Source organism: Gallinula chloropus (assembly GCF_964237585.1).
Source record: "Gallinula chloropus genome assembly, chromosome: 6".
Lineage (NCBI taxonomy): Eukaryota > Metazoa > Chordata > Aves > Gruiformes > Rallidae > Gallinula > Gallinula chloropus.
The window spans coordinates 15,796,180-15,813,726 of NC_140091.1; the positions used below are offsets into that span (position 1 = coordinate 15,796,180).

The window sequence follows — 17,547 nt, forward strand, 5'->3', positions numbered from 1 at the left end:
GGGAATGGCCGGGACCCCCCGCGGCAGGGCCGCCGCCAGCGGCTGCGGTGCCGGGAGACGGGGCGGGGCGGGGCGGCCGCGCCGCGCGCCAGCCGCATTCCTGGGATGCCGCGAGCGCTGGACGCGGCCGCGGCCCGGAACGCGCGACGTCAGCGCCGCGGCGCACGCGGCGGCCCCGCGACCCATATAAGGCGGTCGCGCCCGCTGCTGCCTCAGACCGCGCCGGCCCCGCTCAGCGCTCGTATCTCTCTGCTGTCCCTCGCTCCCTCACCGCCGGCGTTAGACATGGGCTCCGCGGGCACCCGCCCCGCTCTGGCGGCTGCTCTCCTCTGCCTGGCCCGCCTGGTAAGTGCCGCGGCTCTGCCCGGAGGGGAGGGAAGGGGAGGCAGCGGGTGGCTCCGCTCCGCTCCCGACGCTCACCGGCCGGCGCTCTGCTCTGTTCCCCTCCGCAGGCTCTGGGCTCGCCCTGCCCCGCCGTCTGCCAGTGCCCGGCGGCCGTGCCGCAGTGCGCCCCGGGCGTGGGGCTGGTACCGGACGGCTGCGGCTGCTGCAAGGTCTGCGCCAAGCAGCTGAACGAAGACTGCAGCCGGACGCAGCCCTGCGACCACACCAAGGGGCTGGAGTGCAACTTCGGCGCCAGCCCCGCCGCGCTGAAGGGCATCTGCAGAGGTAAGCGGCTCGCCCTCCGCCTCCCCCGGGAGAAAACCCCGGTCCCCGTAGTGCCGGAGTTTAGTAATTTCGAGTCCATGTATGGTTATGCTTTGTTGTTGGTAGCTTGGCAGAAAGGCACATGACTTCAGCAGTCTGGAATGCGATTCAGTATGTCTGGGCTCCGCTAAACGCACATAAGGAAAAGTGATTCCTGACTAACTTATTGTTCTGGCCCCGCGTCTCCGGGGGGCTGTAGGGAGCTCCGCTGTAAATTGAATTTAACAGACCAGCAAATACCTGTGCTTAAACGAGTGCTTCCCAACCCTCACGCCCTCCTTTCCCTCTCTCTTGATCCCCACAGCACAGTCCGAGGGGAGACCGTGTGAATACAACTCCAAAATCTACCAGAACGGCGAGAGCTTCCAGCCGAACTGTAAACACCAGTGTACGTGCATAGATGGAGCTGTGGGCTGCATCCCGCTCTGCCCGCAGGAGCTCTCTCTTCCGAACCTGGGCTGTCCCAGCCCCAGGCTGGTCAAAGTCCCCGGGCAGTGCTGCGAAGAGTGGGTCTGTGATGAAAGCAAGGATGCACTGGATGAGCTGGAAGGCTTCTTCAGCAAGGAGTTTGGTCCAGACGATTCTGAAGGCGAACTAACCAGGAACAATGAGCTAATTGCTATCGTGAAGGGAGGCCTGAAAATGCTACCTGGTGAGTATGGGCTACCCTGCGTGACAGTTATGGGGAGGTGGTGGGAGGATGGCTATGCGACTCCTTAGGCCCCCAATGGACAGAAAGAAACCTGGTGAGGGATATGTTTAGGCTAAGACATCCTCTTCTCTTCCAGTTTTTGGATCTGAGCCGCAAAGCCGAGCTTTTGAGAATCCCAAATGCATTGTGCAAACAACCTCCTGGTCCCAGTGCTCAAAGACGTGTGGAACCGGCATCTCCACAAGGGTTACCAATGACAATCCTGACTGCAAGCTCATCAAAGAGACCAGGATATGTGAAGTGAGGCCATGTGGCCAGCCCAGCTATGCCTCCCTAAAGGTAAATACAAGCTCTTCCGCTGCTCCTCTTCTCTTCAAGCAGCTTTGGGTAGAGGGTGAAGGCTGGAGAAGGATCCCCTGCTAATGTTATCACCTCTCCTTTACAGAAGGGAAAAAAATGTACCAAGACTAAGAAGTCCCCATCCCCAGTGAAGTTTACTTACGCCGGATGTTCCAGCGTGAAGAAGTACCGCCCCAAGTACTGTGGCTCCTGCGTGGATGGCAGGTGCTGCACGCCCCAGCAGACCAGGACTGTCAAGATCAGGTTCCGCTGCGATGACGGGGAAACCTTCACCAAGAGCGTCATGATGATCCAGTCCTGCCGATGCAACTACAACTGTCCGCACGCGAATGAAGCCTATCCCTACTACAGACTAGTCAATGACATCCACAAATTTAGGGACTGAGTTGTGTTGGGGGTGGGATACTAAACAGAATGTTGAAGTAACAATCCGTGGAGAAAGGACCTTCGATGGAAATGGTGCCTTGCCCATTTGAGGTCAACATTGAGATGCTACAAGCGTGCACTGTGCAACTGGACACTAATGCAACAGAGATTTAAGCATACTTAAAGCTTCATAGTACTGGAGCAACTTTACTGCTTCTTTTTGGAGCACCTTATCTAATTATATACTGTTTTCTGTTTGTAAATGATCAGATGATAAATGTTTTGTTCTGGTTATGGAAACCTCTCTTGTGTCCTGTTCAGTTTAACTTTTTTGCTTCTCCCCTCTTCCCCCATCTTCTCCCACCCTTTCCCAACCAATTTGGAAGTTACATTCCTTCTTGAGATGGGCACTTGTGGGGTGTTCACAGTGGCAGCTATTATGTACCAACTGTAGTTTAATGGCAAACAGAAATCAGTTGTTTTAAAGCTGAGTATTTTATTTATCAAACTGTAGCTTTTTTGTTTTTCTTTGAGTGTTGTTGTTGGTGTTTGTTTTTTTACCCCTCCCAACCCCTGTAATACTGGAATAAGTTGTAAATGATTTTAATTTTATATGCAATGAATTAAAAGAATTTATTTATGGAATTAATCATTTAATAAAGAAATATTTACCTAACTACTGTCATCAGAGCATTCTGCCAGGCACCAGGCTTAAACACCCCCCTGCAGGAGCTTTCCCTGAGGATTGTGAAAAGTGTAGTGGCTCTAGGAAGGGGCAGGAGCCCTGCTGCAGCACTGAAATAACTTTCTTTGGGTAAAGGATGTTTTTTGCAGTGGTGGATGCAGCCTGCAACCCCTGCACTAGAGAGTACCTCCAGAAAAACCTCTTGAGGCTGAAAGCCCATGCTTGATGGAGAGACTGGAATGGTAATTAGACTGTCAGATTATTCAAACCGTCCTGGATTTGCGGCCCACGGTGCTTCATTAGGATGCAGCGCATGCACGTGATGTTGGAGCGGGTGTCAGGTCACACGTTTTCTTGGTGGCTGCTTTTTGCAAATTAATACATTTCTGTGGCAGAAGAATGTTTCCTACAGTCTGCGGGAGGCAGTTTGCTTTCACTAAATTCAAATTAAGTGAGCTTGAAGCAATGACTTTTGTTAATCCTAATAACCCAGTGATGAAAAGTAAACATACTGTTAACGGGAGAAGAATGTGAGGAATTTCAAGTACTTCTCCAATGGAGCAAAAGGCAAAGCAGCTACTCTTTTCCTCACCTCCCCTTCCCACTGTTTAAAGCCATAATGCCATTTTACCCTGTGGGACACAGGTGACGTTTAGGTAGCTGAGGGAGGTGTGAGACAGCTGGCTGGCACACAGTAACACGGAACATTTAAAAAAAAAAAATGAACTAGACTAGGATCTGAGGAAGCAGCATCAACCAGGCGTGCATTCCAGGCAGCACAGAGCTGCACTACAGGGCGTCTGAAAGGAAACCTGCAACAGGACTTTGGGGGTTTCCTCCTCCTTGTGACTGGTTAGTTCCCTGGCAAAATGTTCTCCCCGGTCTTCTGCAAGAAATTTACTGCTCCTAAAAAGCAGAGACTGAAGGGGTGTCACCCGGTGTCATAGAGTTAGATGCAGAAGTCGTTAAGAGTCAACCTTTTTTTAGACAAGACATAAATACTTCGAGAAACAAACCAGCCAGACATCTCAGAAGCTCATCGCGGGCAGCTGATGCTTTCCCTGAGAAACGACAGCCATCACCCCTGCTCAGCCAAGCTCTCCCCCAAAGGCATTCAGAACTTGAACTGTTTTGGAATTTACCACCTGGGCACCAGTCTCAGCTGTACCTGAACGTGTCTGTACAGTGTTTGCTGACAGCAGAAGCGTGAGATGCAGCGAGGTGCTTTTGCTTGGCTCATGCTTAAGCACTGAACATGCCGCTCTGTCGGGCTGACAGAAACCACCAGGTTCTCATGCTGGGTTATTGCGTGGGGAGGGGAGGGACACAGCGCCTGGGCACACAGCAGCTGCACGCGCACTCCTCACCTTCCCCACTGTCACTTACATGTCAATGACAGGCTTTTTCAATGTCAACAGCCCCCCCAAAGTATTGCATATGCATGTAACTACACTACATGCACAGGCTCCATGTCTGTAATGCGCCCAGCACACGTGTCCAAACACACACACACCCCCCTTCCCACCCCTGCCCCCAGCATGGCTCTAGCAGTACCCTGGATTTTAGAACTGCACTTTGGGGTTTCCTTGTTCCATCAAAGAGCAGGGTGGTTCTGGCATCTGCTCCCTAGAAAAATGTCCTATTGGGACAATAAAGGAGGCAGGTACAGATCATGCAAACCTCAGAGTAAAATCCACTACATGGAACTACCCTGCTTGAACTGCAAGTCTTCCTGGGCTGGGATCTCCCACCACCCAGACAGCCCCCTCGCTCTGTGCTTTGCATTTCAGAAGTACATGGCAAGACCACTAAGCCCCATGCGCCCTGACACAGTGAAAGGAAGCGGTGTCAGCTTTTGTGTATCATCCTTGCGCTTGCTTTGAAATCTCTATCTTCTCTGTTGTCCCAGCAGAACAGCCCTAAAAAAGGTTTAGGGCTCCTTAAAGTGCCATCAGCAGGGCTGACAGGTAAGGTTAACAAGCACAACTTTAATGTTATTTCTTGGTCTAAACCTAAAACCATCCCATGTTCGTTGGGGGAGCCCTGGCACCCCGGGAGGACAACCAGCACTGCCTGAAGCCGCAGGCACTGCTCCAGTGCTGCCTGCCCCGCAGCAGCCAGCCCACCTCTCCCTCCACGCCCGGCCCCGGCCCTTCGTCGGGGTTTTTAAGCTGCTGGGATTTGTCACGCAAGGCCCCCAGCCAGCTGCACGGGGCGAAGTGCTGGGGTCACCCGAGGATGGGGAGTGGTGGCACCGGGCTGTTTGCGGCATCTGGTGCTGCCGCCAGAAGGAGCATCGGTCAAATTACAGCTTCGGGACTGAAGAACGCACTGCCTTGTGTCCACTGCACTTACCTACCAGGGTCCGGTGGTGGTAACTGCTGTGATGTCAGGGTTACACCTGACATCTTCCCTACTCATGTAGGCAGTGCTGTGAAGAAAATGTTTCTTCTTCCTGAAGTGCTGCATCACAGGGAACAAAATAAAAGCAGGATGCAGAAAACAGACTCCACGATTACATTAAATCCTGGCCCCTGGGATGCTGCTAGCTCCTCCTGAACCAGCAGCAGATGGAGGAAAAGCCAACACCTGCCTGACAGTGGGACAGCCAAGCATTCATTAACCCTCGCTGAGCTGAGCCATGTAGGATCTATAAATTTCTGTGGTGCCCACGGCAAACCAGTCCCTGAGTCAGGCCTGCCTCCCTGCTACTAGTGGGAAGGGGACCAGGTGGCACGTGTGGTGTGGAGGTGGTGTGAATCGGGGGGATCACCGCAGGAACATCTCCCCTGCTCACAGTTCACTGAAGCTGCATGACTCTCCCCCCTGCCCCCCACCCTGCTCCAGACAAGGAGCTTGGGGCATGCAGGAGACTTTTGAGCTTCGGCTGCACCGGTGTTGAGAACTGAAACAAGAAAGTCTGCAGCCCAAGCAAGGGAACGGGTGGTGTCCAGCACGCTGTGATTTTTTTCCTCCAGAAAAAACTACTGAGCTATGATTTCTACATACACAATTTATGTTGGAGAAGATCCCGAAAGACCCCAAGGCACTATTCACGTAAGAAACTTCATCTGTCTTGAAGTGCAGTTATGGGATGGAATGCAGCAACTGTTTAGGAGGAAAAGATTACACAAGATTTTGTATGGCTTTTGTTTACTAGATGGAAGAAATTTAAAGGTAGGGTGCAGAGATTTGCCCAGATGGGAATCTAGCTAGGATGTGCTAACCACCTCACGACGAATGCCGCTTCAGTAAGAGTGAGGGGACTCCATCATAGGTAACTCCTGCATTGTCAGCGTTGTGGTCCAGCAACAGTTTGAGAACACTGATTGAACACCAGAACAAAAGAGCCCAGCACATTGTCTGAGTCAAGGACACCACTTTCTCCGAAGTTGCTGATTTCCTTGAGCATCTCAAACCAGCCAGGTTAGATCCTAACTAGCTCATGAATCTGACAAAATTGGGCATCAAGCAGTAACAGTCATAAAAAACAGCGAGTGGATCACTGGAAGCTTAAACCAGGAAACACAGTGTACTCCCCAGCAGCAAATACTCGTGCTGTAGCGCAACAGTCCTGTTACAGCCAATACAGATGACATAACACAGCTGAAAGCTGAAGTTGGGGAAAAAAGGTCAACAGAGATGCCACTGAAGAGTTTAGATGTGAGTGGGCTGGGGACTTCTCAGGGAAGCTTTTAAAACTGCCCCATCTGCTCTTCTGCATTCTGAAAGCCTCGATCTCATCCATCAACTCATTTTTTTTACCTCACTTGGACGTCGCCCTACACCCCGCTGGCACTCCTGGCAAGATGGACAAGTTCTGGGGCTGCAGTGCAATACAGCAGAAATCCTGGAAGTGAGGAATGGAAAGGCAAAGAGGCAGCTTTCACAGTCACTTCTTCCTCCTCAAGGCAGAGCGGGGTTTGACAGGAAGAAAGTGGCAATGTGATTTTAAAATGACTTTTGCTTTCTCCACCAGCTGGGATTATGCAAGAACCAGCCAGCTCCCAGTGTGGCAGTTTATGCTCTAAATCAAGACTCCCTCTCCCCTCTCATTTCTCTCCCTCCTCCTTTGGCCAGTTATTTCTAACCTGCTCTGATTTGTCACACAACCCACAAACAGCGGTACTGATGCAACTGATATAGAAGCACTAGAGAAACAGGACTAGTGTGCCAGTTAAAAAATAATAAAATTCCAGTGTTTCTATCACTAGTAGGAGTCAGGAAGTCCACAGACTCCCCCTTGACCCAAGAGGTAGGGAAAGGTTCTCATGGCTCTCCATAGTTTATCACTGTACTGATTTTTTTCCTGCCAAAACACCTGCTCAGCAGGATAACCTGGAAATGCTTTTCAGCAGGGAAAGTTAGTGGTGAAACTAGGCCAAGGCAGTGGAACTCTGCCTCCAAAACAAAAACAAAGTTACAATGTGCAGAGCCCACAAGGGAAAGCAGCTCTGGCATCCCTGAGCTAAGTCACAGTCTGACAGGTCACCGGGACGGGCTGGGCACAGTGGGAACACGTCTGTTACCAAATCACAGGCACCACAACAACTATCCTAATTTTTCCCGGTTTTACATGTCATTGGCAGCTTCCCTTTCAGTTTCAGTATTTATTCAAGTTGGTTTTGCTGCCATTTCTTGTTTGTCTTGCATACGTGTGACTTCCTTCCATTTCACCACACATTTCCACCAAAGCAGCCCCTATGCACTGCCATAGCAACACTGTAACACAAACACAGGGTACTCTTTGTTCACTGAAGTAGTACACAGCCCATGTTTTTTTTCTCTTATTCGCAGGACCCGCATCTGCACACAGTTTAACTGAATGTCATAGCAACAACACAAACACAAATTCAAGATATTTTTTCCTTCAGAGGGAGGAAGAATAAATGTTTTCAGGAAAAGAGCGTGGGACTTAAGAAAGCAGAATGAAATGTTTGTGACAAAATCCGTCCTGAAGTTACATCATCACAGCTGTATAGTTACTCTCTGAAAGCCTGCTCCTCCAAGGTGTTATACATTCTCAGTTCCTACAGATGTCAACAGAGAACAGCCGTATCTGGCAGGGCAAGGCCTGAATCCCGCCTGTGCTCACACACAGCCTGCCGGCCCGGCTCCCCATCGGCACTGCAGCGAGCACAGGCATTCATGTACTCCAGTTTTGGTTCTGCAGGGTGGCTGCTCTCACTCCTAACTCAAAGCCAGGCTGGAGTAACAGCAGTTGGCCCAGCGTGCCTCCGAGACCTCGCGCCAACCACGCACTCTGTGGCATGACCCTCTTTTCCTCTACGGATCGACAACTCATAATGCAGAGAGAAATACAGGACAGCCTGGAATTCAGCTGCCTTCATTCAAAACGTGGCTGTTACACTGACTGGGGGTACAATGTTGTTTAACTGTGTCAGCTCAAGAACGTCTGGCTAGTACCCCCAAGACATTATACAAAAAAGGAAAAGAACCACGTTCTCTCCCTCTCATCCGGCTGACTCAGTCCTACCTCTCAGCTATTGCTATGTGCTTAGCTATGCTCTATTTTTGTCCCTTATGGCTTGTGAAAGGGATGACTTCATTAAGCTTTTAATTTTTTTTAAGCAGTGTGTTCATTCAGGACAAGAGCCGTTACTCTCTGCTTTGTAAGCTGATGGCTCTTGAGCTTTGAGGGTTCAGGGTCTGAAGCCTGAGAAGTCCAAACATGAAAAGAAATGCCGCAACAACGCTACACGCAAAGTGCCTGTTCCTTCTGTGACAAGTACTTTATAGAGAAGAACAACTGAGTAAGTGTAGTAAGCACAACATCAAGCACTCAACACAAGCTGGTGTTGAATAACCAAGATTAAAACAACATCGCATAGTTTTCATTCACAGACATCATCTGTGCTGAACCAGGGCAGTGTCCTGTGGGGAACCTTGTACAATAAATACTCCTACAATGGTATGTTTTCACAGCGGACAGAACCAAAGTCTTCCAGGCAGCCTCAGCTCCATGTCTTAAATATCAAGTGCTTGAACCAGGAATTCTAAAATGCAGCTATTAAAGATGCATTTTCTCTCTTCAGTTTATTACAAAGTGCTCGTTCTGGGTTAGGTCACTCAGAAGGAAGTTAAAAACCTTCCCCAACTTCCTATGAAGGCATTAAAAACCACCTACCTAGCCAAAGTGTATGAACTGTGATTAAATCAGTAGCATTATTCCGAAGAACTACCACTGCTGCAGGGCCTGCACTGCTCACGTGCCATCGGTAAGGCTGCGCTTTGAGCCAGAGACTGGCACACTGATTCTTATAAACAAAACTGAGATTCACAAAACTGGATAAAAATGCTTGAATCCATTGTGGCTCGCATTCGACACATCACTGCTGCTCAAACTACTGTAACTGGTATCAAAACAAAGTCAAACAGGCAAATAGTAACCTGGGAATGACTGGTGAATACTACCAAGGCCTTTTACTTGCAGTGATTGAGATCTGGAAGAGGACTCCCAGCTTTGTTTGGGAAATTTCAGTTCTATTAACCTCTAGATTAAGGAATGCTCCTTAATCACTTTCTTTTTTAAAAAAAAACTTCTTCAAGGTAGGCACAGATTTAAGTCTGAAGGACAGACTTATCAGCAATCTTCGTTCAAAACCAAATTATGGTTGTGTTTGATTCTCAACGAAGCATAAACAAGACCTATGCAAGAAAAAGGCAGGCAAACCCCTTTCGTACCATTAATGAAAACTTCCCTGAGTGTAGGAAAGTAACACAAATCACAAACCTGCGATCCTCAGCCAAAGGCTACATGACACACACACACAAAGACCCCAACACTAATGTTTGCAGCTCTCCTTTCCACTGCGTGCTACAGCTCCTACAGAAATGCCACGCTCTTACTCCAGATGAAACATCTTTCTGGCAAATGGACTGTGGCAGTTTTGCTGTTCTGCTCTTTTATTGGTGGCATTATGAGTGAGTTCAAGACTGGTTTAAAGTAATTTGTGGCTACCAAGTCAGCGTGCAGTAATCACTGATTAGGAAAAATTTATTCACTTCCACTGAAGTGAAAAATTATGAAAGCAGCACCTATAGCTAGGAATCCTGGTCCTTTAAAAAGGGTTAAAAACACAAATATTGGAAAAAGAAGTGAGCAGAGGACAAACAATGACTGAAAAAAGAAAATAGAGCATAGGTGGCTAATGCCAGGCAAGAAGAAAAGCTTCCCTGTTTTACAAGGGGCTGTAAAACACATAGGTGAAAGGACACGGGATACCTCTGTGAGAGGCAGTGGTATGTGGCAACAAGGTTCTGTTGCTCTTTCCAAACTTCAAGTAGCTAGATGTCCCAGTGAACAATTTTTTAAAGGACAATTTGTTTGCAAAGGTGAGAAAAACAGTAACTTATAAAAGCCTATCCATGCAGCACAGCTTGTAAGGAACAGACAGCCTGGTGCCCTGAAGCCCAGACTGAGGCTCTGGAAGCCCAAACCTTCTCCCATACTGCTGGCACAGCTTCCCGTTAGCTTGGCAAGTTCCTTCACTGCTTTCTGTTGTCTTTCTACCTTCGAGGTCAGTGCTGGCAGGAAGAACACCTATGATTGAAAAACCATCTTCATGGCAGCTTAGCATGCATCCTGTGCCACCAACTTTTGCCCAAAGGGTGCTGGTCTCAAGCAGGAGACTGGGGTAACAACGGTGACAGCAATAATCTCACAGACCTGTTAACAAACCAATCGTGTCCATAAGACTTTACAGATGCTGACTTAGCTGGAGCCCTGCAAACTACCCCTAAATGCCTCTGCCGATTCCTGAGAACTCCCTGGCACAAGTGTGCTGAGGGACCAACCTGCTCCCAGCACCTGCTCCTCTCAGCCTCCAATGGAGCCCACAGGTACCAGGGACTTTGGTACACTGGGGTAAGGGGCCTGGGATCGAGACAGCTTCTCAGAAGTTAGCAACAGATTTCTATTGTCAGCAGGTGATACAGCACAGGACTTGTTTTTTAAGGTTTATTTGTTTTTAAGTAGGTAAATTGCATTGATATTTACAATACCTGGCTTCAGGAGGTAAACTGGTACTGTGAGATGCACAACCTAAGTACTGCATGGAAGTCCAATATATTCGCACTAGTGACACTCTATGTATCCACCTCTGCTGGCTGCAAAACGCTAATCTAAAAGATAAGGGTAGAAGATTAAACACACAGCAACATGCTACCCTGAAAAGACAGCCTGACCTGTCCTTAACGCATTAAACAAGATGTACCAGGCCCCCAAAATGTCACCACATAAGGTGCAAATAAAAAATAATTTGAAGCATTTTAGAACAACAAAGAAATAACCTAAAAGAAAATTAATCTAATGAAACACCAGTGGTTTTATTCCATAAATTTAAGCATTAAGACTCATATCCACATATAAATACAAACACGTGATTGGATATTTAAATCTGGAAATCAGACACTGATTTACCCTCTAACAAAGGTAAAAGGGAAAACATATTGTTGGCACTAACCTGGAAACTTTAAATTTGGGTTACTCTGATTTATTAAAGATACTATGACAAACGGATGCAATAAAATAAGAATGTAAATTTTTTTTCCTCTTTATTTACATCCCTAAACATGCATTCCTAAATACAAAAATAGGCAGGCAGTTAGGAAGTGCTGCCTTTAGTGAAGGAAGCCAAACTAAATCTCTGAGTACTCAGCTGTATAAAAAAAAATTAAATTAAATAATAAAAAAAAGCTCATTCCACCCTCTTCTCTCAAAAAACCATCATGCACTGTCCCGAATTTCCCCTTCTTCCACAGATGAAAGGGATGAACTTTCACTGTCCGAGTTCTCTGCAGGTTCACTGCCATCTGAGGGTGTAGGACACAAAGAAAGGACAAACAAGCAATTAGTTTCATCAGTGTTGTTTGCTCATCAAACAGAAACAGTTTAATTTCCTTTCGTTTTAATCACACTTTCCGTGAGGACAGCTATTTCCTAACAGCCAGTCTCATGACATGGGACAGCGACCTGGGTAGGACCTTGTTGTTGAAGGAGAAAGCAAGACAATGTTGGGAATTTGTCTAGATTTTAAATCTTAGCCTTCTGGTCAAGTAGGTACCACAAGGTATTTATACCACACAACATTCTTTATCCACTGAGAATTTTAAATTGTTCTTTTGGCTTATTTATTTTAAATGTTTTTTGGGTTGCTAAATGCATATATCACAACTGCAATGAAGCATAAATCATTTAAACTTTCCATAGCATTTCAGTTAAGATGGGTATCTATGGAGAAATTCTAAACAGAAATGGAAAATTAAGATGATGGCCCTGTGAGCTCCTTCTGCACGTTCCAGCATCCCAAAGACGTTCCACGTGTGAATCCATGAGGTTAAAGCTGTGCAGTCACTTGTGCTTTAGGACATGGCTGCTCTGCTCAACTGAGATCCCATTGTGAAGCACTCATTTCCCAAACCGGTCTTCAGCCTCACACCACAAGACTCCTTCTTTAACAAGCACTGACCCGTCACCTTGTGGTGAGGTCACCAAATACCACTGGTCGGTGGCAGTCAAGCAGCACAAAAATAAACTGCAGCAAAGCAGGGCCCTGATTCACACTCTGCTCTCGTTATTTTCGGTATTTGATCTATGAATTTAAAGACGTTTTTAAGCACTTAAGAGTCAGATGCTTCATTAAGGAAGTGTTACCAAAAGGGAGCTGATGAAACACAGTTACTGTGTTGTCAAGGTAAGTTCCAGAGCTGACACACAGGGATAATACAGAGGACACAGTGTGCACCTGTACAGTTTCAGTGGAATTTGGTCAAGAAAATAGAAGCATTTCACCCAGAAACATTGGAGGTCGCATTTTGTCTACATTAAATCTAGTGTATAATCAATTAACATTTATATGCCAGATATGTACTGAGTAATGCACAAAGTGAGGATTGTTTTTGCTCCCAAGTCCTGTGAAAGCTTCTGTAATCCCCAGCTATCTTCAGCCCCGACTGACCCTGTGTGCTGAACTCGGAGCACCTGTAGTTTTTGCTATAAGCAAGTCAAGCATCAAAGCAGCACGTAAAAGAATGTGGCAGTCTTCTGACTCACAGCAAAGCTCAAGGGACACATTTTGGCTCTAAGTTCAGGCTGTTATAGTAAGTTTTATTTAACAGGAATTGTAGATAATCGTCAGTCAAAATGAAGGTATTTTTATGGTGTTGATAGCATTGCCTACAAATTAAGATTGCCCAGTCCTTCCCACCAGTCCTTCCACCCATAAAACTGTCTGCAGTTCACTTAGAGTGAAAAAATTAAACTCTAAGTTTAAGTTTTTCAGTGTCAGTTTCCTTCCTCAATCCTTATTTTCCTGATTTTTTTTTTTTTAAGTTTCAGTCAGGATACTTCAGCCGTTTCCAAGAACAAGGAAACAAGACACTTCAGCCATTTCCGAGAACAAGGATAGGAGAAACAGGCTCTGTCCTCATTACATCCCAGCAGTTTCTTTTCAAAGGTGCCCAGCTCCAGCTCTGCTGGTCTCCAGGGGCAGTACCTTGGATCGCAGGGGGAATGCGATCCCCAGCGTGGCCCTGTTGCTGTGGCTATGAGAACTGGCCTCTGTTCTTCCAGGTGAAGGGGTAGATCTGAGATTGCTCAGTAAAGAAACAACGTTTTAGCAGTTACGTTCCCATTAGCCTTTGTTTGTTTCTAGCCTGGGTCACTTGCAAACAGAGTCTGAGGAGTGATGGCAGTTGGAGCCCCCATGGTCTGTTAGACACCCTGCCAGATACCCACTGGCCAAGGTGGCAGCTGCCTGCTGGAAAGCAAAAGGGAAAGGCAGAATTGGTAGAGACAGGGGAAGTGAGGGCAGGATGGATGGCTTAGGAGGAGCGTGCAACTGGTACAAAAAGCCATGTGGTGAATAAATTGGACTGCAAGGAATACACAAGATGCTGCAGCAGAAAGGTCACTTATTGGGAGACAGCAGCGGGCTGAAGTACCCACTTTAGTCTGGAAGAGTGGAAAGTCTGGAGGTGAACTCAAGATTTCCACTCTGACCCCTTATCTGTGAATGCAACTGGTAAAGCTAAGTGAATACTGATTATTCTCCTTTATTCTGTAAAGATGACACACAACAGGAGAGTACAATGATTGTTCCATGCTTCAACAAAAGTATTAACTAAAAAAATCCACCCTGGTTTTATATTCATGTTCTGAACACGCTTTTCAGGAAAGGATCTGGAGTTTCCATGGGCTTGTACGTTGGAACAGAAAAAGCACCAAGAACACAGGGGCCAAACAAAACTCAAGGCCATTAATTAGAGTCTTTTGCAGTTAACACCCATGCCACCTCAATGGGGAGCTATGCACTTGATTTTTCGGGAATCTATAGAAACAGTTAAAAAAAAACAACAAAAGGATTAAGAAAATGAATGGATCCCCAAACCTGAAATAGCTGCCAGGGTTCCCTGAACAGCAGCTTCAGGGCTGACTGCTACTGAATGACCCCTGTAGCAGAGGAAGGCTGCTGTCTAGAAGATACACACTTGTACTGTGCTGGGACAGAGCTGTCGGCACTTCCCTGCTGTTACTGGCTCCTCTCCCTCCTTCCTACACAGCCTTTTACAGAATCAGCCGGTTGCTGCAGCAGCGTGACCCCAAAGTGTTCAATCAACACTTACTTGAATCTATACCCTTAAAAGGACAATGTCCCTACTCACTCAGGAGACAATGACAACCACCATCTTCAGATTAAGTTCATGAGTCAATCAACTGTAATTTCCTCCTGACATCTAAATCATGGGGGTAGGACTGACTACTGAAAAGCAAGGGCCTGAAAGTTCCTGGTTTCCATGTACTCCAGGACATGCATGTGCTTGCCTAGGGTAAGTACTGGGGGACCCAGCTGCTCAGACAAGACCCCAGCCTTTGCCCCTGGCATGGTGGCTCACTCTCAGAAGCTCTTGCTGTGCACAGCACAGGAAATGGTGGTGTGCTGTTTCTCTGAGAGCAGACTGCACCAACGGATCCTTAGTGTCATCTATCCAGAGTAGCAAAGATCCATGGAAGTTTGATATCACTGGTACAATATTCTCAGTCTTCAATTTAATTAATCAAATGATACACATATAGAGCCACAATTAAGTTGCTACAGGGAAACAGCCATTGCAAACAAATTTCAAAGCTTTCCCTCAGAAATCCTGAAGAATTACAGTGCTTCACCAAAAAGTATGGAAACTGCTAACTAAGGTGACTAGCTGGGGGAGTAAGAGGCAGGGGCACTAGCTCCCTGTGCTAGCAGCAGCAGGGACACGAGGCCTTTACGACAGAAATTAACTTCAAAACTAAATACAAATTCCTGCTAGACCTGAACTCCCCTCTAAGTTAAGTCCAAGATGAAAGTTTTCCCTCAATTAAGTACATAATTTTATGAAAGATAATACTGTGCTTGTAACCTGCCTGAAAAGCTACTCTGCCATTACCATTTCTAATAACTACCCTGGAATTCAGAATTATTTGTCAAATGTTAGAGGTTATGCTAGGAAGTACTGGAGAAGGATTCCTTTGTATGATTAGCAGGCTGGCTTAAAGCTCACCTTCCCCAGACATTTGACTTTTTAAAAATAACCAACTCTGTCAAATTTTGCTACATACAACATTTAGCATGAGTCTGAAGAGTTCTTTTACCTTGGTAGCTAGCTAAAAATATACAAAAAAAGAGTTAAGCATGAGTAAACAAAGTTAGGAAAAACACACAAACACAGCCAGCAGTTTTAAGACTGAGCATTCATAACAGCTTTTTTATAGCAATCTTTTACATTCAGAGGGAAGTACAAAACGTACTGTACAATCCTGACATTATAAATAGATGCATCCTTAATTATTGTTTATTTAACTAAAATATCTAAGTATAGCATAACAGGAAATAAATACAATAAATTGCTTACCTTGGCCAAGAATGACCATGTCTTTCTTCAGCGTCTTCAAAACCACAAATAATGTTGGATACTCAATTATTATTTTGCCTTTCAAATTGTCTAGGAGGCTTCTGCTGGCATCCAGTTCGTTGTACCTTAGAAAGCAGAGGGAAGTTTATTTTAGATAGTAGTACTACCAAGGACATGAAGTACACTTTCTGGAAAAAGAGAAGGAAAAAATGCTTTCTGGCAATTCACAGGATTTTCAGATAATACCATGTTCAGAAGAACTATCTTCCAATTCAGATTACATATCCCCTTATTATCCAAGTACATTTTTTAACTCTCCTAGCATCTAAGCACAAGAAGAGAATCAAAGTCAAATTTCTCCCAGGACTGAAGTATTTTTTGAGTTCTTAAAGAGTATCTTTACCAAAACTGGATATGGACACAGGGATATATGTACCACAGTGAATTAAAAATAAATCAGTGTTCTACTTATGGGCTTAACACTACAGGTTTTATTTACATGGACAGAGGTGCACCTTATTTACCAGGTTTGCTTATGAACTGTCAGTGAAGCACTGGGAAGATGAAATAAAAAAACATAATCAGCTACTGATCAACTACTAAAGCAAAGTTGCATTGGAAGCACTTAAGAACTCTGTAAGGGATCTGATACCCAGAACATTGGGCCACTAATTTCTAGAAGACTTTTCAATATTCCCTGTTTATGCCCAAGCAAATCTCTGCTTCTAGCACCATCTGCAAGGAACTTCCTGTGGAAATCCCCACGTATGTGCACGCTCCAAGAGGCACATGGCATGGATGCACGGTCCTTTCCCAGCAAATGGCTCCTCTTCAGCCAGGAGGGTAAAGGCAGGTCCATAACCAATGACACCACAGTCACATAAAGTAAACTGAGCATCTTCCCCACAATTATTTCCTAGAACTGCAATATTCTCTCCCAACTCTCTAACTGAAAACTTGGATGTGGGGTTTTGGGGAAAGGAAGGGATGTTTCGAAGCCCTCTGAAAGAGAAACCCTGTTGCTTTCACTTGCTCTAACTGCAGCATCCAACAGATGCTCTGATATTATGACACAGCAATCTGAGTTATGCAATTCTTTCTGTAATCAGCATTATTAAATTGCTGCTGAGCTATTGTATCAGTTAAAGGCAAATGTAATTCAAAACCAAAATACACTGTGGTTAATAAGCACAGTATTTCCCACAGCTGTTCTGTCTTCTCTTATCATTAACATATTATACAGTTGAGTTTTCTTTTGCCAAAAACAACACTCAAGGGGTGAAGGAAATTATATACTCTATGATTTACAGTAATGTGTGATGAAGAACAGTACATCAGAGGACCCAGCATACAAAAAGAATATTGAAGGTAAAACAGGATTTGAGTTCTTGGGGTTTAAGGGAAACTTAAGTTTGAGCAAAAACTATTTCCCTCTCATTCAACTTCAATCATCATGAAAATATTTGGTTTCATGTTTCTCTCAACCCACAGTAATTATGACCTCTTCTTACTGAAACCCTTTGAAAGGGATAACAGTATATTACATTTCTTATTGAATGGATGCATTCATAACTTGTGGATTAACACACATGAACAGAAACATATTTACTGCTTTATTTACAGTACTCTAAATGCAAAGCACGGCAATACCTTTCCTTTGGCAAGGACCTCAACACATTCTTTTCTGGTTAAGCAAACATTTACCACCAAGAGGCTAAAGTAATTCACATGCCACAATACACTTTCCATTATCTCATATTTTAGACAAAACATCTTTAGCGTCCAGCTTGGCGTAAGATAAAACGTTTGTACTCAAAACTATTTTATGATAGTAAATTACTGAAGTGTTAGATCACTGAGCCAG

The 17,547-nt window shown here is 45.7% G+C and overlaps 2 protein-coding genes across 2 annotated transcripts in view; one reads left to right on the forward strand and one right to left on the reverse strand.

The window, feature by feature from the left end:
* The first annotated feature begins 235 nt into the window (after positions 1 to 235).
* CCN1 (cellular communication network factor 1) lies at positions 236 to 2,762 on the forward strand. Its single transcript, XM_084265954.1, has 5 exons — positions 236 to 345; positions 453 to 669; positions 1,013 to 1,360; positions 1,497 to 1,699; positions 1,806 to 2,762. Exons 1-5 carry the CDS (start codon positions 286 to 288, stop codon positions 2,103 to 2,105), a joined length of 1,128 nt encoding a protein of 375 aa, XP_084122080.1. The 5' UTR covers positions 236 to 285; the 3' UTR covers positions 2,106 to 2,762.
* An 8,345-nt stretch (positions 2,763 to 11,107) lies between these two features.
* The window catches only part of ZNHIT6 (zinc finger HIT-type containing 6), a 33,118-nt gene continuing 26,678 nt past the window's right edge, over positions 11,108 to 17,547 (reverse strand). The window contains exons 9-10 of the mRNA XM_084266393.1: positions 15,684 to 15,808; positions 11,108 to 11,606 (exon numbers count right to left, since the gene is read on the reverse strand). Of these exons, the coding sequence (XP_084122519.1) occupies positions 11,521 to 11,606; positions 15,684 to 15,808 (211 nt within the window). The 3' untranslated portion in view covers positions 11,108 to 11,520. The remainder of the gene's footprint in view (positions 11,607 to 15,683; positions 15,809 to 17,547) is intronic.

Bases quoted from the DNA above. Each gene is read 5' to 3' on its own strand.
- CCN1 (XM_084265954.1), top strand. From the start codon at position 286: ATGGGCTCCGCGGGCACCCGCCCCGCTCTGGCGGCTGCTCTCCTCTGC. The intron at 670-1,012 runs GTAAGCGGCTCG...TGATCCCCACAG, and splicing joins GCTGAAGGGCATCTGCAGAG to CACAGTCCGAGGGGAGACCG. The intron at 1,700-1,805 runs GTAAATACAAGC...TCTCCTTTACAG, and splicing joins CCAGCTATGCCTCCCTAAAG to AAGGGAAAAAAATGTACCAA.